This window comes from Pseudophryne corroboree, chromosome 4 (assembly GCF_028390025.1).
Source record: "Pseudophryne corroboree isolate aPseCor3 chromosome 4, aPseCor3.hap2, whole genome shotgun sequence".
Taxonomy (NCBI): domain Eukaryota; kingdom Metazoa; phylum Chordata; class Amphibia; order Anura; family Myobatrachidae; genus Pseudophryne; species Pseudophryne corroboree.
In genome coordinates this window covers 876044592-876066556 of record NC_086447.1, presented here as the reverse complement: position 1 = coordinate 876066556, position 21965 = coordinate 876044592, and the positions used below count along the sequence as shown (strand labels likewise).

At 46.3% G+C, this 21965-nt stretch overlaps 1 protein-coding gene across 2 annotated transcripts in view; it reads right to left on the bottom strand.

Moving 5' to 3' along the window:
• Positions 1 to 21965, bottom strand: part of KIF6 (kinesin family member 6) — an 873149-nt gene that overhangs the window by 36292 nt on the left and 814892 nt on the right. The window contains exon 22 of one of the 2 annotated variants that reach the window (XM_063918840.1): positions 4487 to 6205. The exons of the other annotated variant lie outside the window; for it this stretch is intronic. Coding sequence (XP_063774910.1) covers positions 6189 to 6205 — 17 coding nt within the window. The 3' untranslated portion in view covers positions 4487 to 6188. Of the gene's footprint in view, positions 1 to 4486; positions 6206 to 21965 lie in introns of those variants that run through there. 2 annotated transcript variants of the gene reach the window in all.

The following is a 21965-nucleotide window of genomic DNA, read 5'->3' as shown; positions in this document are numbered from 1 at the left end:
GTTCGCTGCAGTTTGTCGCAGCGCAGCGATCGGGTCTGAACTGCGCATGCGGCAGCGCATGGCAGCTTTCATTACCTAGCGATCGCCTCTGAGACAGAGGCGGTCGCTAGGCGGGAGGGGGCTGAACGGCGGCGTTAAGCCGCCGTTTAGGGGGAGCGGTCCGGCCAACGCAGGCGTGGCCGGACCGTTGGAGGGGCGGGCCGCGGCAGCTGAGTGACGTCTCACGAAGCCGCTGCCGTCAGCGCCGAGCAACTCCCGGCCAGCCGCAAGAGCTGCGCTGGCCGGGAGTTACTCCTCAAATACAAAGGCATCGCCTCTGTGCGATGCTTTTGTATTTGTGCGGGGGCGGCCGGCACTGACATGCGGGGCGGACTAGCCCTGTGCTGGGCGTCCCCCCGCATGTCTGAGTTAACGATCGTAGCTGTGCTAAATTTAGCACAGCTACGATCAACTTGGAATGACCCCCCTTGTGCCTTATAACCAATTCAGGGAAATCATCCGATCTGACTATATATAGCTCCGAGTTATCTTTTTTTTCCAAGTATGTAGTAGTTACATAACAGGGGTAAGGTGGGACCAGGGAGATTGCTACTATTTCAGGGAGTCTTCCTGACATTCAGGGAGAGTTGGCAACTTTGGGGAAGAAGGAACTCGCACTCATTTATTTTTAAGTGTTGTCATTAAAAAAGAAAAAAGAATTATGTTTGGAAACTACTTGGGTTCTTGTAGTTTGCACTATCCGCCCATTAGCTGTACTGATTCTGCATTGTGTACTGTGATTTTTAGCATTTTGGGAACTCCCCCTGGAAACTCTCCTCCAGCTGTACTTCAGTGGCATCTCACCTGGGCGCACGTTAACGAGTGAGCTGCAGCTACGGTGGACCTATTTTGCATTTCCGTATGGTTGCAGCTCTGAATTCTCTGCTCTGGCTCACTAAGGCTAAGCTACTAATACTAATATGCCTTTGGAGTGTGGGAAGAACCTGGGGCACACAGAAGGAACCCCTATAAATATACAAACTCCATACATTCAGGGCCATGGTCAAAATCCCACAAGTAACACAATCAGCCTTTAGGTGCACATCCTACTGTACCTGTACAAATTGTTCAATGGCTGCGGCGTCTAAGCAGGTGTAGTTCTGGAGGAAGCCGAGCTTGGCAAGCTGGAACTTGTCTCTGGAGTTGGCTTCGGCTTGTTTCTCGAGAAGCTGGAACATCATGGCCCCCATGAAGAGGTAAATGAAATATCCTAAGGACAGAGCCACAGCCAGCATGGTCTGCCGGCTGCAGAGGAACAGCTGGGACATGTCTGCAGTTTATGGACCACCTTTCCCGTCTATTTCACCTACAAATCCATTCTCTGTTATATGTCTGCTCCACGTAAAAGTCCACCAGACATGAAGATAAGGTGTTCCCGTTTACTTTCTGTTACCTCCTCATCCTTCTCAGGACTGGAGCCTCATCTTCACGGTGTGGCAGAATAGAGGACATCACTTTCATATTTAGGAGATGTCATGCCACCTGTGATGCTTTCCCAAAACTTTCAAAGGGGTCTGTTTATGAAGCATTGGGACCATGACCACTTGCATCTATTCAAGGAGCCCAACCATGGACAGGTCTGTCTTCCCTCGGCGTCCTCTTCTGCTTGTCTGGTTTCACAGATGGAAAGTTTCTGACTTTACGAGATAACGGGGAGAATCATATGCCCAATAAGATAACAGGCCTGCTACATCATCTAGCTGATCATGAGGAAGGAAGCTGGTTAATTTTTAGCTACTAAAAGTCGTGATATAGACATCAGCATAGGTAGAACAGCCGCCGAGTAGTCTACACATTAATGATACACATTCAATGATCAAGAATGCTGTTAGTCAGTGTGTTATTGCTGAGAGTGGTTGGAAATCTGCACTGAAATACCAGATTTGTCCATGAACACAAGCTAAAGGCAGGATGCGGAATACAAGGGGACCAAAGGAAAAATAAAGTTTGGATCCTAACATTTAGCTTCAATAAAGCTAAACCCTTTCATTTTATTATAAGGCTAACATTAGCAACTCAAACAAAATAAAGCACTTTAACTAAAACCAAGGAAATTATATTAGAGAAACAGTAAAACCCAAAATGATGCTGGAGGCCCAGACCAAATGCCCACTGGCTGGCCAAACACTGCCCCCGTTTAAAGAAATATTGAGGGTCTATTTAATATACTTAAAGATAATACTGATTTTGGTGGAACAGTTTATAACCTCAAGGGGCCTTAAATTTAAAATAAAAGATAACAATCAAACTTTGCTATAAATGATAAAAATTATATTTTTATTTATATAGCACTCTTTCTACAACTGGACTCGAGGCTCTTAACAGACAAAATGATCATCATACAGTACAGAAACAATGAGGTAAAGAAACTTTTAATAAAATACAGAGAGCATGGGGGTACTAAAGGGACAATAAAGACATGCTGGGTAAACAAGAAAGTCTTGTGTCTGTCTTTGAAGGATTCTAGAGTGTAGAATCTGTGTAGGGAAGCGAGTTTCATAGAGTCAGAGCCGCATGGCCAAAAGACCCCAGATGAATTACGGGAGATTCTAGGTACTGCTAAAGTCCTTCATCTACAGATCGCAGTAATCGAGTGGGGCAGTATTGGGTCAGAAGCTGCTTCAGGTACCTGGGCCCTGGTCATGTAGGGCTTTGAAAGTCAGTACGCAATCTTAAAAACGATTTGCCATCTTACATGCAGCCAGTGGAGGGAGTAGAGTATGGGTGGTATGTGGCTAGAATGGGGCTGGTTGATTAATAGCTTGGCTAGTGCGTTTTGTACCAGCTGTAAGCGGTGCAATTCTTTTGCTGGGAGACCATGGTAGAGGGCATTGCAGTAATCTAATCAAGGTGATGCAAATGCATGGATCATCTTCAGAGTGATTTAACTGCTTGATTCTGTCTGATCTTCAGATGAAAGAATGGGGGCTTGATTGTGGCTGATATCTGATATTTAAGTGTCAAGCCACCATCCAGTACAACGCCAAGATTCCGCATATGATCAGCGGTTTGTAATGCGGAACCCCCATGTGTAAATCCAGTTGGTTGGCTATGCTGCAGTCTTGTCCTTTGATGTTGAGGTCCTATTATGAGGAACTCTGGCCCTGATTCCGAGTTGATCGCTAGCTGCTTTCGTTCGCAGCGCAGTGAGTAGGCAAAAATCCGGCAGTTCTGCGCATGCGTATGCGGCGCAATGCGCACGCGCATCGTACTATTACAACAAACGATGTAGTTTCACACAAGGTCTAGCAACGCTTTTCAGTCGCACTGCTGACCGCAGAGTGATTGAGAGGAAGTGGGTGTTTCTGGGTGTCAACTGACCGTTTTCAGGGAGTAAGTGTAAAAACGCAGGCGTGTCACATAAAAACGCAGGCGTGTCAGATACAAACGCAGGCGTGGCTGGGGAAACGTAGGCATGGCTGGCCGAACGCAGGGCGTGTTCGTGACGTCAAAACAGGAACTAAACAGTCTGCAGTGATCGCAAGCTAGGAGTAGGTCTGCAGCTGCTCAGAAACTGCACAAAATGATTTTGTAGCCGCTGTACGATCCTTTCGTTCGCACTTCAGAAAAGCTAAGATACACTCCCAGAGGGCGGCAGCTTAGCGTTTGCACGGCTGCTAAAAGCAGCTAGCGAGCGAACAACTCAGAATAAGGGCCTGTGTTTTATCAGGATTCAGTCGCAGCCAAATGTCACTCATCCACTCCTGGAGCTCAGCCGTAAACCCAGTACACACATGGCTCCACAATTCTGACCAGGTTTAATAAAATCTGATCCCAACAACTGGTAGGTATCAGTTATTAAGGTATGGTGTGATTGGTGGGTTTATGCAGTTTATAGCAAAGTCTGTTTTAAATATATATTTTTTCAATATGTAATAACAAATAATAAAATATAAAAAAAATATATATACTGTATATAAATATATATATATATTTTTTTTTATAATAAATATATAATCCCCAACAAATATATTGTTTATATTTAAATACAGTGACCAAACTCTTTTTAAGACATTACATTTTCAATCCTATCACCAGCGCCACCTAGTGGTTTCGAGTGTGTAGAGCTGGAGTGAAGATACACTGATGTTATAGTCAGTGATGTACTCTGTGGCCAACCAACAGGACCTGTATCTGGAATCAATTAATAGCAGACAAGCTCGCATTTACCGTGGCTGGAGATAAGGCGCAGTCACAGAGCAAATAAGATTTTTTTTGTTTTAAAAAAAGAAAAAAAAAAGAAAAATCAATGAACTGTCCAGATAGAGGCGACTAAATCACCAGAATAGTTTCCGCTACAACTCATCAATCAGAGGGCGATAAGACGGGACGGTGTCACAGTATATAAATATAACCATTTCCCCCCGCGCTGCTCTATGCGTGCACTTTGGCGTACTTTACACCCAACATTCTAGGAATAACATGTTTTTCACAGGTTTTACTCACATTTTTATTTTTGTAGCAATTATATTTTATTAAAAATAAATAACTGACACCACAAAATAGACAACATACAGTGAAATGGATGATACAAACAAACAGGATCCAGTCTCTAGGTCGACAGTAACCAGGTCGACCACTATTGGTCGACAGTAACTAAGTCAACAGGGTCTCTAGGTCGACATGTTCTAGGTCAACAGGTCAAAAGGTCGACAAGAATTTTTCACAATTTTTTTCTTTTTTTGAACTTTTTCACACTTAACGATCCACGCGAACTATGATTGGGAACAGTAACCAGTGCTGAGCGCAGCGAGGCACCTTGCCCGAAGCATGGCGAGCGAAGCGAGCCATGCGAGGAGACACGGTGCACTAATTGGTGTTCCCAGTCACTGTACAGAGAAAACGACACCAAAAACACTTAAAAAACTCATGTCAACCTTTTGACCTAGACCCTGTCGACCAATAGTGGTCAACCTAGTTACTGTCGACTTTCCATACCACACCCCAGACAGACATGTCTGGGTTACAGGACAGTATTATGGCACATAGAGTAGAGAGAGATAGACACTGTAGTGTGCATGTATCCTACAGTTATAACACCCAGGGGAACTGCAGAGCATGGTCCCTTCCAAGGCTTTTGGTGTTACTAATTATATAAATAATATACAACCACAGGATACAAGTAACTATTTACAACGGCCATCATAAAGGCACCATGTGAATGAAAGGATTGATGCTAGGAATCTGTACGTAGAGTACAATAGTGGCAGCTGTTCTGTGAGCTGAGCCACTATCAGCCTGAGATGCCACACGGTGAGGTTGTCCACTGATGTTTCCACCTGATGGTCGATGATTGTACCTTCGATGGGGGATGTCCACTGGTAAAAGCCCATAGTTTCTCTGTATTGTGTATGTATAGACGCAGTCTCAGTTTGTGGGCCTGCATGGACCATTGATTGACAACCCTACCACAAGGAGCTATCATCACTTAATACCTGCATCCTGTATGCTTGGGCAAACAATACACTTTATGGAAGTGATATAAGGTTGGTACAAATGCCTTACTGATTTAGTAGGGCCGTTTAGTTCACACTAAGAACATGGCTTTGCAGGAAAGATGGTACTCTGGCCATTGGGAGATGTTCAGTCATTAGGGAACGAAGTCGGGGGGGGGGGGGGGGGGAGCTGCGGATCAGGTGTGTCAATGAGCCAATATTTGCAGCTATTTGTAAAAAAAAATGCACCCACACTCAAGTTACATGTCGGATCCAGTAAATAGTGAATGTCCCATGGTGTAAGTAGGTGGCACTGCTGCAATATTGTGCTATTACCATTTCCATCATGCAACTTTTCTGGTCCAACCGGCAAACCCACAGATCTCCATGAAATGTGTAAACGGTCCTTAATATCCTATTTTGTATAGTACACTGCATGCCTAGGTGTAAATTAGCACCAGTGCAGACAGGACATGTACAATGCTTCAGTGATCTGTAAGACATGAATGCAGCTTCATGTGCAATACAGGGTTACATACAGATTATTCCATTGAGCATTAGGCTGGAGAGCACAGAACACCTCTAGTTACAGCGAGTTCCTTATCACTTTCCCATCAGTCAGTAGTCACTGAGTCCCCTAGAGACCCGGGGGAAGACTCGCTGGTGATTCGCTGCTGGCAGTCAGGGGGAATACAGGGGTACAGCATGTGTCAGTCACTGATGCCCAGAGCCTGTAGGAGAGAAGATATAATCAGCACACTATCGCAGAGGAACCCGTACGCAGGTTGTACCAAGTATCACTGTGCACCAGGAGATATATAACAGCATTAAAGTGATATCTACATTTCATCTGTGTCCTTCTAAGTCTCACAGACATGTATTTTCATATTCATATTGGGAACCTGTGGCTCTCCAACAATGACAGGGCATGCTGGTACCTGTAGCTCCACAACAACTGAATGATGCATCTATCTGCTTTAAGGCATATGGTATGTAGTTAAACATTATGGGGATTGTTATCCTAACCGAAAACACAACATTGAAAAGTAATTTTATAGCAACACCAAGCAAGGATTATTCTAGAACTTGGGGTACTACATATTACAATGGCTCATGTATAGGTACCTATCTATTGTTTGTACATGAGAGTGAATGCAGAACACTCCTCTATACTATAGGCAGGGCTAATGGGAAGACTGGATCTGTGGGACCACCCGGATAAATGTTTACAACTGAGATCCTCCCCATCACACTCTCAGACATAGGAGAAAGGTATACTGGCGCCGGCTGAATCTCAAATAATGAACGGATATAAGTTTTCAATAAAAAATTAATTCATACATTTATTTATTATAAAATAAAAAATAATTAAACACATAAAAAGTCTAGGCTTCAGAAGGGTATGGATTAAAAGGATTGAGAGTCTCTCAAATAAATAAATTCGACCACTTCTATCCCCACTGAGACAATTAGCGCTTATTGTGGGGATAGAAGTGGTCGAATTTATTTATTTGAGAGACTCTCAATCCTTTTAATCCATACCCTTCTGAAGCCTAGACTTTTTATGTGTTTAATTATTTTTTATTTTATAATAAATGTATGAATTAATTTTTTATTGAAAACTTATATCCGTTCATTATTTGAGATTCAGCCGGCGCCAGTATACCTTTCTCCTAGTTCTTTCTTTCCTCAGTGACTAACCATCCCTATACAGGCTGCGGTTGGCAGCCCACTCGCCTATTTAACACACTCTCAGACATGTCTGAGTACCACAAAATAGCCCCCATTAGTGGCCTGGTTTATCAGGATGTAGGCAGGGTTCTCAAATGCCCGACCAGTTATGAGATAAAGACAGACACCATGGGGGTAATTCAGATCTGATCGCAGCAGCAAATTTGTTAGCTAATGGGCAAAACCATGTGCACTGCAGGTGGGGCAGATGTAACATGTGCAGAGAGAGTTAGATTTGGGTGGGTTATTTTGTTTCTGTGCAGGGTAAATACTGGCTGCTTTATTTTTACACTGCAATTTAGATTTCAGTTTGAACACACCCCACCCAAATCTAACTCTCTCTGCACATGTTATATCTGCCCCACCTTCAGTGCACATGGCTTTGCCCAACTGCTAACAAATTTGCTACTGCAATCAGATCTGAATTAGGCCCATTGACCGGCTGATTGGTAAGTGTGTATGTTTACCAAATGGGCTGCTAAATCGGCAGATCCGGTGGTTTAGTGTGTTCCCAGCATTAATGACGCTCTTGACAGCCAAAATGATGGCACGTCTGGGTACCTTAGCCTTGTAGAGGTTAAAATAAGAATTTACTCACCGGTAATTCTATTTCTCGTAGTCCGTAGTGGATGCTGGGAACTCCGTAAGGACCATGGGAAATAGCGGGCTCCGCAGGAGACTGGGCACTCTAAAAGAAAGATTAGGTACTATCTGGTGTGCACTGGCTCCTCCCTCTATGCCCCTCCTCCAGACCTCAGTTAGGGAAACTGTGCCCGGAAGAGCTGACACAATAAGGAAAGGATTTGGAATCCCGGGTAAGACTCATACCAGCCACACCAATCACACCGTACAACTCGTGATACTATACCCAGTTAACAGTATGAATAACAACTGAGCCTCACGAACAGATGGCTCATAACAATAACCCTTTAGTTAGGCAATAACTATATACAAGTATTGCAGACAATCCGCACTTGGGATGGGCGCCCAGCATCCACTACGGACTACGAGAAATAGAATTACCGGTGAGTAAATTCTTATTTTCTCTGACGTCCTAGTGGATGCTGGGAACTCCGTAAGGACCATGGGGATTATACCAAAGCTCCCAAACGGGCGGGAGAGTGCGGATGACTCTGCAGCACCGAATGAGCAAACTCAAGGTCCTCCTCAGCCAGGGTATCAAACTTGTAGAATTTTGCAAATGTGTTTGAACCCGACCAAGTAGCAGCTCGGCAAAGCTGTAAAGCCGAGACCCCTCGGGCAGCCGCCCAAGAAGAGCCCACCTTCCTCGTGGAATGGGCTTTTACTGATTTAGGATGCGGCAGTCCAGCCGCAGAATGTGCAAGTTGAATCGTGCTATAGATCCAGCGAGCAATAGTCTGCTATGAAGCAGGAGCACCCAGCTTGTTGGGTGCATACAGGATAAATAGCGAGTCAGTTTTCCTGACTCTAGCCATCCTGGAAACATAGATTTTCAGGGCCCTGACTACGTCCAGCAACTTGGAATCCTCCAAGTCCCGAGTAGCCGCAGGCACCACAATAGGGTGGTTCAAATGAAACGCTGATACCACCTAGGAAGAAATTGGGAACGAGTCCTCAATTCCGCCCTATCCATATGAAAAATCAGATAAGGGCTTTTACATGAGAAAGCCGCCAATTCTGATACACGCCTGGCCGAAGCCAAGGCCAACAGCATGACCACTTTCCGCGTGAGATATTTTTGCTCCACGGTTTTAAGTGGCTCAACCAATGCGACTTTAGGAAATCCAACACCACGTTGAGATCCCAAGGTGCCACTGGAGGCACAAAGGGGGGCTGAATATGCAGCACTCCTTTTAACGAAAGTCCGAACTTCAGGCAGTGAAGCCAGTTCATTTTGGAAGAAAATCGACAGAGCCAAAATCTGGACCTTAATGGAACCCAATTTTAGGCCCATAGTCACCCCTGACTGTAGGAAGTGCAGAAATCGACCCAGCTGAAATTCCTCCGTTGGGGCCTTCCAGGCCTCACACCAAGCAACATATTTCCGCCATATGCGGTGATAATGTTTTGCGGTCACATCCTTCCTAGCTTTAATCAGCGTAGGAATGACTTCCTCCGGAATGCCCTTTTCCTTTAGGATCCGGTGTTTAACCGCCATGCCGTCAAACGCAGCCGCGGTAAGTCTTGGAACAGACAGGGCCCCTGCAGTAGCAGGTCCTGTCTAAGCGGCAGAGGCCAAGGGTCCTCTGAGATCATTTCTTGAAGTTCTGGGTACCAAGCTCTTCTTGGCCAATCCAGAACAATGAGTATAGTTCTTACTCCTCTCCTTCTTATTATTCTCAGTACCTTGGGTACGAGAGGAAGAGGAGGGAAACATATAAACCGACTGGTACACACACGGTGTCACTAGAGCGTCCACAGCTATCGCCTGAGGGTCCCTAGACCTGGCGCAATATCTTTTTAGCTTTTTGGTGAGGCGGGACGACGCCATCATGTCCACCTGTGGCCGTTCCCAACGGTTCACAATCAGCTGGAAGACTTCTGGATGAAGTCCCCACTCTCCCGGGTGGAGGTCGTGCCTGCTGAGGAAGTCTGCTTCCCCGTTGTCCACTCCCGGAATGAACACTGCTGACAGTGCTATCACGTGATTCTCCGCCATCAAAGAATCCTTGTGGCTTCTGCCATTGCTACCCTGCTTCTTGTGCCGCCCTGGCGGTTTACATGGGCGACCGCTGTGATGTTGTCTGACTGAATCAGAACCGGTTGTTTTTGAAGCAGGGGTTCTGCTTGACTCAGGGCGTTGTAAATGTCCCTTAGTTCCAGAATACTTATGTGTAGGGAAGTTTCCTGACTTGACCATTGTCCTTGGAAGTTTCTTCACTGGGTGACTGCCCCCCAACCTCGGAGGCTTGCATCCGTGGTCACCAGGACCCAGTCCTGTATGCCGAATCTGCTGCCTTCGAGCCGATGAGCACTCTGCAGCCACCACAGCAGAGACACCCTGGCCCTCGGGGACAGGGTAATTAAACGATGCATCTGGAGATGCGATCCGGACCACTTGTCCAACAGATCCCACTGGAAGATTCCTGCATGGAATCTGCCGAAGGGACTTGCTTCGTAAGAAGCTACCATCTCTCCCAGGACTCGCGTGCAGTGATGCACCAACACCTGCTTTGGTTTCAGGAGGTCCCTGACCAGAGATGATAATTCCTGGGCCTTCTCCTCCGGGAGAAATTCTGCTGTTCTGTGTCCAGAATTATGCCCAAGAACAGCAGACACGTCGCAGGAATCAGCTGCGACTTTGGGATATTCAGAATCCAGCCGTGCTGCTGCAGCACTTCCTGAGATAGTGCCACGCCGACTAGCAACTGCTCCTTGGATTTTGCCTTTATAAGGAGATCGTCCAAGTACGGAATAATCATAACTCCCTTCTTTCGGAGGAGCATCATCATTTCGGCCATTACCTTGGTAAATACCCACGGTGCCGTGGACAGACCAGACGGCAACGTCTGGAATTGGTAATGACAGTCCTGTACCACAACCTTGAGGTACTTTGAACTTGAACTTTTTTATATAAATGTTCAAGGATTCTAAATTTAGAATGGGTCTCACCGAACCGTCTGGTTTCGGTACCACAACATTGTGGAATAGTAACCCCGTCCCTGTTGAAGGAGGGGGACCTTGATTATCACCTGCTGAAGATACAGCTTGTGAATTGCCGCCAGTACTACCTCCCTTTCTCTGAGGTCAGCAGGCAAGGCTGATTTGAGGTAACGGCGAGGGGGAGTCGCCTCGAACTCCAGCTTGTATCCCTGTGATACTACTTGCAGAACCCAGGGATCCATCTGTGAGCGAGCCCACTGGTCGCTGAAGGTCCGGAGACGCGCCCCCACCGCACCTGGCTCAGCCTGTGGAGCCCCAGCGTCATGCGGTGGACTTAGAGGAAGCGGGGGAAGATTTTTGATCCTGGGAACTGGCTGTCTGGTGCAGCCTTTTTCCTTCTTCCCTTGCCTCTGGCAGAAAAGAAGCGCCTTTGACCCGCTTGCTTTTCTGAGGCCGAAAGGACTGTACCTGATAATACGGTGCTTTCTTAGGCTGTGAGGGAACCTGAGGTAAAAATTTTGACTTCCCAGCTGTTGCTGTGGATACGAGGTCCGAGAGACCATCCCCAAACAATTCCTCACCCTTATAAGGCAGAATTTCCATGTGCCTTTTAGAATCAGCATCACCTGTCCACTGCCGAGTCCATAATACCCTCCTGGCAGAAACGGACATTGCATTAATTTTGGATGCCAGCCGGCAAATATCCCTCTGTGCATCCCTCATATATAAGACGATGTCTTTAATATGCTTTATGGTTAGCAAAATAGTATCCCTGTCGAGGATAACACTGTTATCTGACAGGGTATCAGACCACGCTGCAGCAGCACTACACCTCCATGCTGAGGCAAATGCGGGCCACAGTATAGTACCTGAGTGTGTATATACAGACTTCAGGATTTCCTCCTGCTTTCTATCAGCAGGCTCCTTCAAGGTGGCCGTATCCTGAGACGGCAGTGCCACCTTTTTTGACAAATGTGTGAGCGCCTTATCCACCCTAGGGGATATCTCCCAACGTGACCTATCCGCTGGCGGGAAAGGGTACGCCATCAGTAACTTTTTAGAAATTACCAGTTTCTTATCGGGGGAAACCCACGCTTCTTCACACACACACACTTCATTCAATCCATCTGATGGGGGAACAAAACACTGGCTGCTTTTTCTCCCCAAACATAAAACCCCTTTTTAGTGGTACTTGGGTTAATGTCAGAAATGTGGAACACATTTTTTATTGCCGAAATCATGCAACGGATGCCCCTAGTGGATTTTGTATATGTCTCAACCTCGTCGACACTGGAGTCAGACTCCGTGTCGACATCTGTGTCTGCCATCTGAGGTAGCGGGCGTTTTTGAGCCCCAGATGGCCTTTGAGATGCCTGGGCAGGCGCGGGCTGAGAAGCCGGCTGTCCCATGGCTGTTACGTCATCCAGCCTTTTATGTAAGGAGTTGACACTGTCGGTTAATACCTTCCACATATCAACCCACTCTGGTGTCGGCCCCGCAGGGGGTGACATCACATTTATCGGCACCTGCTCCGCCTCCACATAAGCCTCCTCATCAAACAAGTAGACACAGCCGTACCGACACACCGCACACACACAGGGAATGCTCTGACTGAGGACAGGACCCCACAAAGTCCTTTGGGGAGACAGAGAGAGAGTATGCCAGCACACACCACAGCGCTATTTAATCAGGGATTTACACTAACAGAAAGTGATTTATCCCTATAGCTGCTTTTTTATATACAGTTTGCGCCTAAATTTAGTGCCCCCCCTCTCTTTTTAACCCTTTGAGCCTGGAAACTGCAGGGGAGAGCCTGGGGAGCTGTCTTCCAGCTGCACTGTGAAGAGAAAATGGCGCCAGTGTGCTGAGGGAGATAGCCCCGCCCCTTTTTCGGCAGACTTCTCCCACTCTTATAATTGCATTATGGCGGGGGATTTTTACACATATATAGCTTATTAGGCTATATTATGTGTTGTTTGCCAAAGTTAAGGTACTCTAATTGCAGCCCAGGGCGCCCCCCCCAGCGCCCTGCACCCATCAGTGACCGGAGTACGTGGTGTGCATAGGGAGCAATGGCGCACAGCTGCAGTGCTGTGCGCTACCTTAATGAAGACCGAGGTCTTCAGCCGCCGATTTCCAGGACGTTCTTCTTGCTTCTGGCTCTGTAAGGGGGATGGCGGCGCGGCTCCGGGACCAGACGACCGAGGCTGGGCCTGTGTTCGATCCCTCTGGAGCTAATGGTGTCCAGTAGCCTAAGAAGCCCAAGCTAGCTGCAAGCAGGTAGGTTCGCTTCTTCACCCCTTAGTCCCTCGTAGCAGTGAGTCTGTTGCCAGCAGATCTCACTGAAAATAAAAAACCTAAAAAATACTTTCTTTACTAGGAGCTCAGGAGAGCCCCTAGTGTACAACCAGCTCGGGCCGGGCACAGATTCTAACTGAGGTCTGGAGGAGGGGCATAGAGGGAGGAGCCAGTGCACACCAGATAGTACCTAATCTTTCTTTTAGAGTGCCCAGTCTCCCGCGGAGCCCGCTATTCCCCATGGTCCTTACGGAGTTCCCAGCATCCACTAGGACGTCAGAGAAATAACTTTACAAGACTTACTGTACATGGGCATTAGGATAATCTGGGTGGAAGACATTGCACTAAGTACAACAAATTGTATTCTTACTGTGGCGGTCTCCCTGCTCTGTTCAGTTTCTGACGTTTAAGAAACTGTTCATGATGGTGGAGCGTCTCAACCTAGCATCCCTCTGGGTTGTAGAATTAGAGGAGGGGTATTCCACAAAGAGAGAACAACTCCCCTTTGCTGTATAAGGTAGCTGCCACCTGTTAGGGCAGACTAGATGGGCCAAGGGGTTTTTATCTGCCGTTAAATTCTATGTTATCTACTATATGCTCCTGATTTCTGGCGTCAGTTTCAGATTGTTCATATGACATTTAGGGGGTAATTCAGATGTGTTCGCTAGCAAGCGATTTTTGCACTGCTGCGATCACATAGTCGCCACCTACAGGGGGAGTGTATTGTTGCTGTGCAAGTGTGTGATTGCATGTGTAGCAGAGCTGTACAAACTGCTTTTGTGCAGTCTCTGAGTAGCCCAGGAATACTCAGCCGCTGCGATCACTTCAGCCTGTCCGGGACCGGAATTGACGTCAGGAACCCTCAATGCAAACGCATGGACGCGCCTGCGTTTTTCCAACCACTCCCAGAAAACGGTCAGTTACCACCCACAACCGCCCACTTCCTGTCAATCTCCTTGCGAACACCCGTGCAAATGGATCCTCGCACAAACCCATCGATGAGCGGCAATGCGCTTTGTACCCGTGCGATGCGCCTGTGCATTGTGGTGCATGCGCAGTTTAGACCTGATCGCCCGCTATACGAAAATGCAGCCTAGGGATCAGGTCTGAATTATCCCCTTAGTCCCTGATTGTTACCCTTGTCCAACTGCACAATCCAATCCTCCTTATTCTGTATACTGGATGATATTTGCACTATCTATTTTTATTCTATGGCCTTTCTAAGCAAATATTTGTGGAGTCGTTAAAATGCAGAAAGTGAGATTATTAGCAAGTTCAGTAAACACAACATGATAACGACTACAGCACACAGGGGCCTCTCCGGACAGCGCTGCACATAACAAACTGATGAGATGACTGGCTCAGCACTTACACTACGTGGCCAACCCTTGTAACTGGTGTTTGCCCATTTCAGCCACTCAGTCTAGCGTACAGCCATGCAATCTCCATAGTTAGCAGTAGAACGGGTCACACTGAGGGGCTCAGTGGCTTCTTACGTGGTACTGCCAGGGTGCCACCTTCCCAAGAAGTCTGCTCATCACATCTGAAATAGTTATTGTAACGTGAAAAGGTCAAAGAGCAGCAACGGCTCAGCCGTGAAGCGGTAGGCAGTGCAAGCTCACTGGACTGGACCGCTGTGTGTCAGAGCAGATAGAAATCGTGTCTCCGCGGATGAAACATTCGCTGGTGATTACCAAACGAAATACACAGCGCTGAGAAAAAGGTGGTAGTCAAAAACAGAAACAATTTATTAAAAACAATAACAAATGAATACACAATAACAAAATAACTACTGTATATCCACACTATGAAGAAATAATTGATAAATGACACCAGGTCACCTAACGGTACGCAGTAAAAATGGCGACAGAAGACTGTCAACGGGATCCCGATGGTCAGAATCCCAACACATCCCAGAGGTAAGTAGCGGGGTTGTGGTTAGGCACTAAGGTGGGGTGGGTGTGGGGCGGGGGTGTGGTTAGGATGCGGGCGTAGGGGAGGTTAGGGTTAGGCTGTAGGAGGGGTCGGTTAAGGTTAGGCTACGGGAGAGGGAGGTTAGGGATATACGTTATGGGAGCGGCAGGTATGTGTCAGGATTCTGTCCGTCAGAATCCCGCTGTCAATCTACTGACTGTCAGGATCCCGACTGCTGGGATTTCATACCCAACCCCACCTAACAATAAAAGTAGGATTATGCTGCAGCAATAAGATTGCATCATGTAAGGTTCCGCTCATTATAGCACGAAAGGCTATCAGTTAGGGGAGAGTGGGGTAAGATGAGCCAAAAGGTAAATTACCCCACCCCCTGCATCTGGGTAACTGTACACTTTTGTTGTCATGTGACCATACATGCAGGAAGCGCCTGTCATTCCTATGAGGCTGTGATGGAGAGAAGCACATGGTAAAGGGGTAAGTGTGTATTTTTCACAAGAAACGACATTTTCTACACTTCAGGTATACGTAGTGACTGTTAAGTCAGAACAAATTTATCCAGGTCTAAAAATATATATGTTGGTGAAATGTATAAAAACCATTTAGCTAAAAATTAGCCTGAATTACTAAGGTAGACAGTGCACAGACACATACATGTGTGAAACGCTTTTGTAAGCCAGACTCTCTGCACTGTACTGATGACCTGAGTCGGGTGTATACAAGAAACCTTCATATGAGGACCCTCAACGATGTAAGCATTTATATGAGCATCCCATGTGCTTTATGTCTGCTTTATCACTATTCGGGTGATCTATGGTCTTTGTGGCAGCGCTCCATGCTATGAGGATTAATCTGTGACTTTGTAAAGCCTATCCGTTTGATAGACAGTGTCTAGTTAGACAGTCAATAGATAGACACCAGGGCCCTCATTCCGAGTTGTTCGCTCGCAAGGCGAATGTAGCAGAGTTACACACGCTAAGCCGCCGCCTACTGGGAGTGAATCTTAGCTTCTTAAAATTGCGACCGACGTACGCGCAATATTGCGATTACAAACGAGTTAGCAGTTTCAGAGTAGCTCCAGACTTACTCTGCCTGTGCGATCATTTCAGTGCTTGTCGTTCCTGGTTGACGTCACAAACACACCCAGCGTTCGCCCAGGCACTCCCACCGTTTCTCCGGCCACTCCTGCGTTTTTTCCGGAAACGGTAGCGTTTTCAGCCACACGCCCCTGAAACGCCGTGTTTCCGCCCAGTAACACCCATTTCCTGTCAATCACATTACGATCGCCGGAGCGAAGAAAAAGCCGTGAGTAAAAATACTTTCATCATAGTAAAGTTACTTGGCGCAGTCGCAGTGCGAACATTGCGCATGCGTACTAAGCGGATTTTCACTGCGATGCGATGAAAAATACCGAGCGAACAACTCGGAATGAGGGCCCATATGTTAGACAGACATTAGGTCGACAGGGTCAAAAGGTCGACAGGTCAAAAGGTCGACATGGTCAAAAGGTCGACATGAAACTGGTCGACATAAAAAAGATTGACAAATGTTTTTTTAATGTAACATGTTTTTGGACAATTTCATACCTTCTCTATCCATGTCGGCATAGAGTTGGTTATAAACCTTGTGGCGAGCGCAGCGAGCGAAGCGAGCCCCGCGAGGGTATGCCTTTCTACAATTAGGGGTCCCAGATGACAAAACTATCCACACAAACCACAAAAATGCAAAAAACATGGGGGGATATTCAATTATCCGCAAATTCGCGGCAATTTTGCGCCCGAAAATTTTTCGCGGCAAACGGCCGAAAATTGCCGTGAAAATGCTCCGTTTTTCGACCTATTCAATTCCGACCGGGTTTTACGTGAAAATTCTTGCAGTGAAAAGTGCAGGTGAAAATGGGGAAATCAGCCTGTACCCCAAAAAATGCTAAACTAACATAGGAAAACAGAAGAGAAGTGTGTTAGAGATCACATTAGAGCGTTTTTGGGGACTTAAATTGTGTGAAATGGCTGTTATATGCATTTTTTTAAAAATGCAAAAAAATGATAGAAAGCTATTTTTTTTAAGCAAAATAAATGCTCTCATTAAATTTGGGGTACATGAAAATGGGTATAAGTATATATTTGGGTAATTTTAGGGTACTTTAAAAAAAAGTGGAAACAGACTGATTACTCCCATCTGCAAGCCTAAAAAACACCTGTCCCACTCATAAAGCACCCCAATATACCTGTCCCATACCTTGAACCCCAATTTCCATGACTTTTTACTTTTTCACCCCAAAAATGACATGTCATTATTGGGCAATTAAAAATAATTAAAAACTTCAACGTGCCTAATTAGTCATTAAGGGGGGTGTCCCAGGAGTTCTGTACCATATCCAAACATTTTTACCTTAAAATAGTGACTTTTCCCAACTTTTCACCTGCTTCAGAGAAGGTGAAGTGAAATTAGTGAAAAAATGATCACCGATAAATTTTCCAGGATAATTGTATAGCCTGTAATTGCGTTTCATGTGAAAAGTCCGTTTTTCACCCGAAAACCGGACTTTTCACGTGAAAAGTTCGTTATCACTGCTAATTGAATATACCCCATGGTGTCTACCTTTCTCATGTCGACCATTTTCATGTCGACATTTTGACCTTGTCGACCTTTTGACCTGTCGACCTAATGTCTGTCTAACATATGGTGTCTATCTATTGACTGTCTAACTAGACACTATCTATCTTTCATACCGGAACCTTGTAAAGAACCCACAGCTACTTCCTCATACACCATTGGGGGGGCTTTGTGTTGTCATATCGCTACAAATACATTTTTAGTTTTGGTTTATCTTTTGATACTGAACACTCGGGGACAATACATCATGGGGGTGTAGCTTTGGAGACAAGGACGTTTCATAACATCACTGGGCCTAATTCAGACCTGATCGCTGCTGTGCGTTTTCGCACAGCAGCCGATCAGGTCTGAACTGCGCATGCGCCGGCGCATGCCAGACAGCCGATGGCCATCTCAGCCCTGCGATCGCCTCTGCGCCTGATTGACAGAGGCGTTCGCTGGTCGGGAACAGGTGGGCAAGCGGCGTTTGGCTGTAACCCCAACAGTGACGAGTAGCTCCCTGCCAGCGCGCAGGAACTGCACTGGCAGGAAGCTACTCGTCACGTACAGAAGCATCGTAGGGCCACACATGCGGGGCGGACTAGCCCTGTGCTGGGCGTCCCGCCGAATGTCTGAGTAACTGATCGTAGCCACGATCAGGTCTGGATTAGCCCCATTGTTGGGACAATATATAGCACATGTATGACCAGTCTTTGTATATTTATTTTATGCATATGAGTTGGTGCTTTGGTGTGTGGCACCATATGTTGGGTTGGTTTGATTTATGTTGTTGGTATTTTCTTTAATTATGCTCATAATTAAACTCAATTGGTCAATTTACCCCTAGACTCAATTTACACATTGACTTGTTTCAACTTACCCCTGATGTGGGGTAAGATTACAAATGACCCCTAATGTGGGTAATAAGTTGAGCCACAAAACCACTTTTTTTTGGAGACGTTATATTTTCACAGCCGTTTGTCATAGATGCATTCTGATCATTTCGTCTGACAGGAGACCTCCGGAAATAAATATGGATGTTTTCGTTTTACTTCTGTCTAATTTTTCCTTGCCTAGGGGACAACATAAGTACAAACTGACTCATCTTACCCCACTCTCGCCTATATGTTTACATTTGTGACTACCATGGAACATTTATACTCGGGTTGGCAACCCTCCCAGCTGTGCTAACAGTGTAATTAGGTAGGGTTTCATTCTCAGTGCCTGGTTTCCTTATAATAGTGTTACTACCAATTACCCAGCTGCCTTTATAAGCAACGTCAGCATTAGAACTGTTTGTCAGTAGCTGTATGGATTGGGGTTCCGTGGCCAAGCAGCCACACACAAGATTTAGGTTACCATGCACTATTCTAAATGTTGGTTGATGTCGTGTAAAGCACAAAGACATTGGACTCTGGAGTGGTGGCAATGTGTTTTCTGGCAGTGAGACGGGCGTATCAGGGTTTGCTGGATGCCAGGAGAACACTTTCTGACTGGATGTGCAACTGTAGAGTTTGGTGGAGGATAAATAATGGTCTTGCCCAGAGTCCTTTTAGTGAAAGGCATATCCAATGTTGCAGCATAAAGTTACATTCTAGAGCTGTGGTTCCCAAACACGGTCTTCAAGGCAGCCTAACAGACCAGGTTTTAAGGATATCCATGGCTGAGCACAGATGGTTAAGTCAAAATGACTGAGGTATTAATTAATTCACCTGCGTTCAAGCATTGCTATCCTTAAAACCTGGACCGTTAGTGTGCCTTGAGGACCAGGTTTGAGAACCCCTACTGTAGAGAACTGTGTGAATCCAACTTTGTGGTGACTCTTTGGGGAAGGCCCATTCTAGTTCAGCATGACAGTGCCCCCTGCACACATCAGGGTTCATCAATAAATGGTTTGTGGAGTTTAATGTGGAATGACTTGGCCGGCCTACACAATCAGCAACGGTGTTCACAGACATAGCGATGGTACACACTGGCCGAGGGGCCAGTGATATATCGGTCGTTCAATAGAACGGCCGATATATCGTTCAGTCAGTGTGTACCCAGCTCAAGACACCAAAGCCAGTCCAACTGTGAACAGTGGCTGACTAGCACATGCCCAGAAAACAGTGGCGACACACCTACATTTTACTAGCACCCCGGTTTACAACCCCAAACGGTCACTACTGTACGTGTCACTCACTCTGCAAATAAATCCTCACTGCGAGCGTCATTGCTAAACAATCGATGTGTGTGCGCAGTGCGGACATAGAGATAGCTGCTCCGGGACCGATATCGACTGTGCATCCACCTCTGATGCAGGCCCATCCCCATCATCCACTGTCCACAAACACTTGTGCATGAAGTGTAAGTGTCCCTAGGAATTATTCTGCAATGTCAGCAGCAATATATCACACCCAGGCTTTCAGATGTGCAGTGTACAGTGTAATGTGCGGTGCAGTGTGTGATGTGAGATGTGTGTGATTTGTGGTGTAGTGTGTGATGTGAGATATGTGGTGTGATGAGATGTGTGGTGTAGTGTGTGATGTGCGGTGTAGTGTGTGATGTGAGATGTGTGGTGTAGTGTGTGATGTGAGATGTGCGGTGTAGTGTGTGATGTGAGATGTGTGGTGTAGTGTGTGATGTGAGATGTGTGGTGTAGTGTGTCATGTGCGGTGTAGTGTGTGATGTGAGATATGTGGTGTAGTGTGTGATGTGAGATGTGTGGTGTAGTGTGTGATGTGAGATGTGTGGTGTAGTGTGTAATGTGAGATGTGTGGTGTAGTGTGTGATGTGCGGTGTAGTGTGTGATGTGAGATGTGCGGTGTAGTGTGTGATGTGAGATGTGTGGTGTAGTGTGTGATGCGAGATGTGTGGTGTAGTGTGTGGTGTGCGGTGTAGTGTGTGATGTGAGATGTGCGGTGTAGTGTGTGATGTGAGATGTGTGGTGTAGTGTGTGATGTGAGATGTGTGGTGTAGTGTGTGATGTGCGGTGTAGTGTGTGATGTGAGATATGTGGTGTAGTGTGTGATGTGAGATGTGTGGTGTAGTGTGTGATGTGTGGTGTAGTGTGTGATGTGAGATGTGTGGTGTAGTGTGTAATGTGAGATGTGTGGTGTAGTGTGTGATGTGAGATGTGCGGTGTAGTGTGTGAAACGTGGTGTAGTGTGTGATATGAGATGTGTGGTGTAGTGTGTGATATGTGGTGTAGTGTGTGATGTGAGATGTTTGGTGTAGTATGTGATGTGATGTGTAGTGTGTGATGTGAGATATGTGGTGTAGTGTGTGATGTGAGATGTGTGGTGTAGTGTGTGATGTGAGATGTGTGGTGTAGTGTGTAATGTGAGATGTGTGGTGTAGTGTGTGATGTGCGGTGTAGTGTGTGATGTGAGATGTGCGGTGTAGTGTGTGATGTGAGATGTGTGGTGTAGTGTGTGATGCGAGATGTGTGGTGTAGTGTGTGGTGTGCGGTGTAGTGTGTGATGTGAGATGTGCGGTGTAGTGTGTGATGTGAGATGTGTGGTGTAGTGTGTGATGTGAGATGTGTGGTGTAGTGTGTGATGTGCGGTGTAGTGTGTGATGTGAGATATGTGGTGTAGTGTGTGATGTGAGATGTGTGGTGTAGTGTGTGATGTGTGGTGTAGTGTGTGATGTGAGATGTGTGGTGTAGTGTGTAATGTGAGATGTGTGGTGTAGTGTGTGATGTGAGATGTGCGGTGTAGTGTGTGAAACGTGGTGTAGTGTGTGATATGAGATGTGTGGTGTAGTGTGTGATATGTGGTGTAGTGTGTGATGTGAGATGTTTGGTGTAGTATGTGATGTGATGTGTAGTGTGTGATGTGCGGTGTAGTGTGTGATGTGTTGTGTAGTGTGTGATGTGCGGTGTAGTGTGTGATGTGAGATGTGTGGTGTAGTATGTGATGTGTGGTGTAGTGTGTGATGTGCGGTGTAGTGTGTGATGTGAGATGTGTGGTGTAGTATGTGATGTGTGGTGTAGTGTGTGATGTGCGGTGTAGTGTGTGATGTGAGATGTGTGGTGTAGTATGTGATGTGTGGTGTAGTGTGTGATGTGAGGTGTGCGGTGTAGTGTGTGATGTGAGATGTGTGGTGTAGTATGTGATGTGTGGTGTAGTGTGTGATGTGAGATGTGTGGTGTAGTGTGTGATGTGAGATGTGTGGTGTAGTGTGTGATGTGTTGTGTAGTGTGAGATGAGTGGTGTAGTGTGTGATGTGAGATGTGTAGTGTAGTGTGTGATGTGTTGTGTAGTGTGTGATGTGTGGTGTAGTATACTGTGTGAAGTGCGGTGTAGTGTGTGATGTGAGATGTGTGGTGTAGTGTGAGATGTGTGGTATAGTATGTGATGTGTTGTG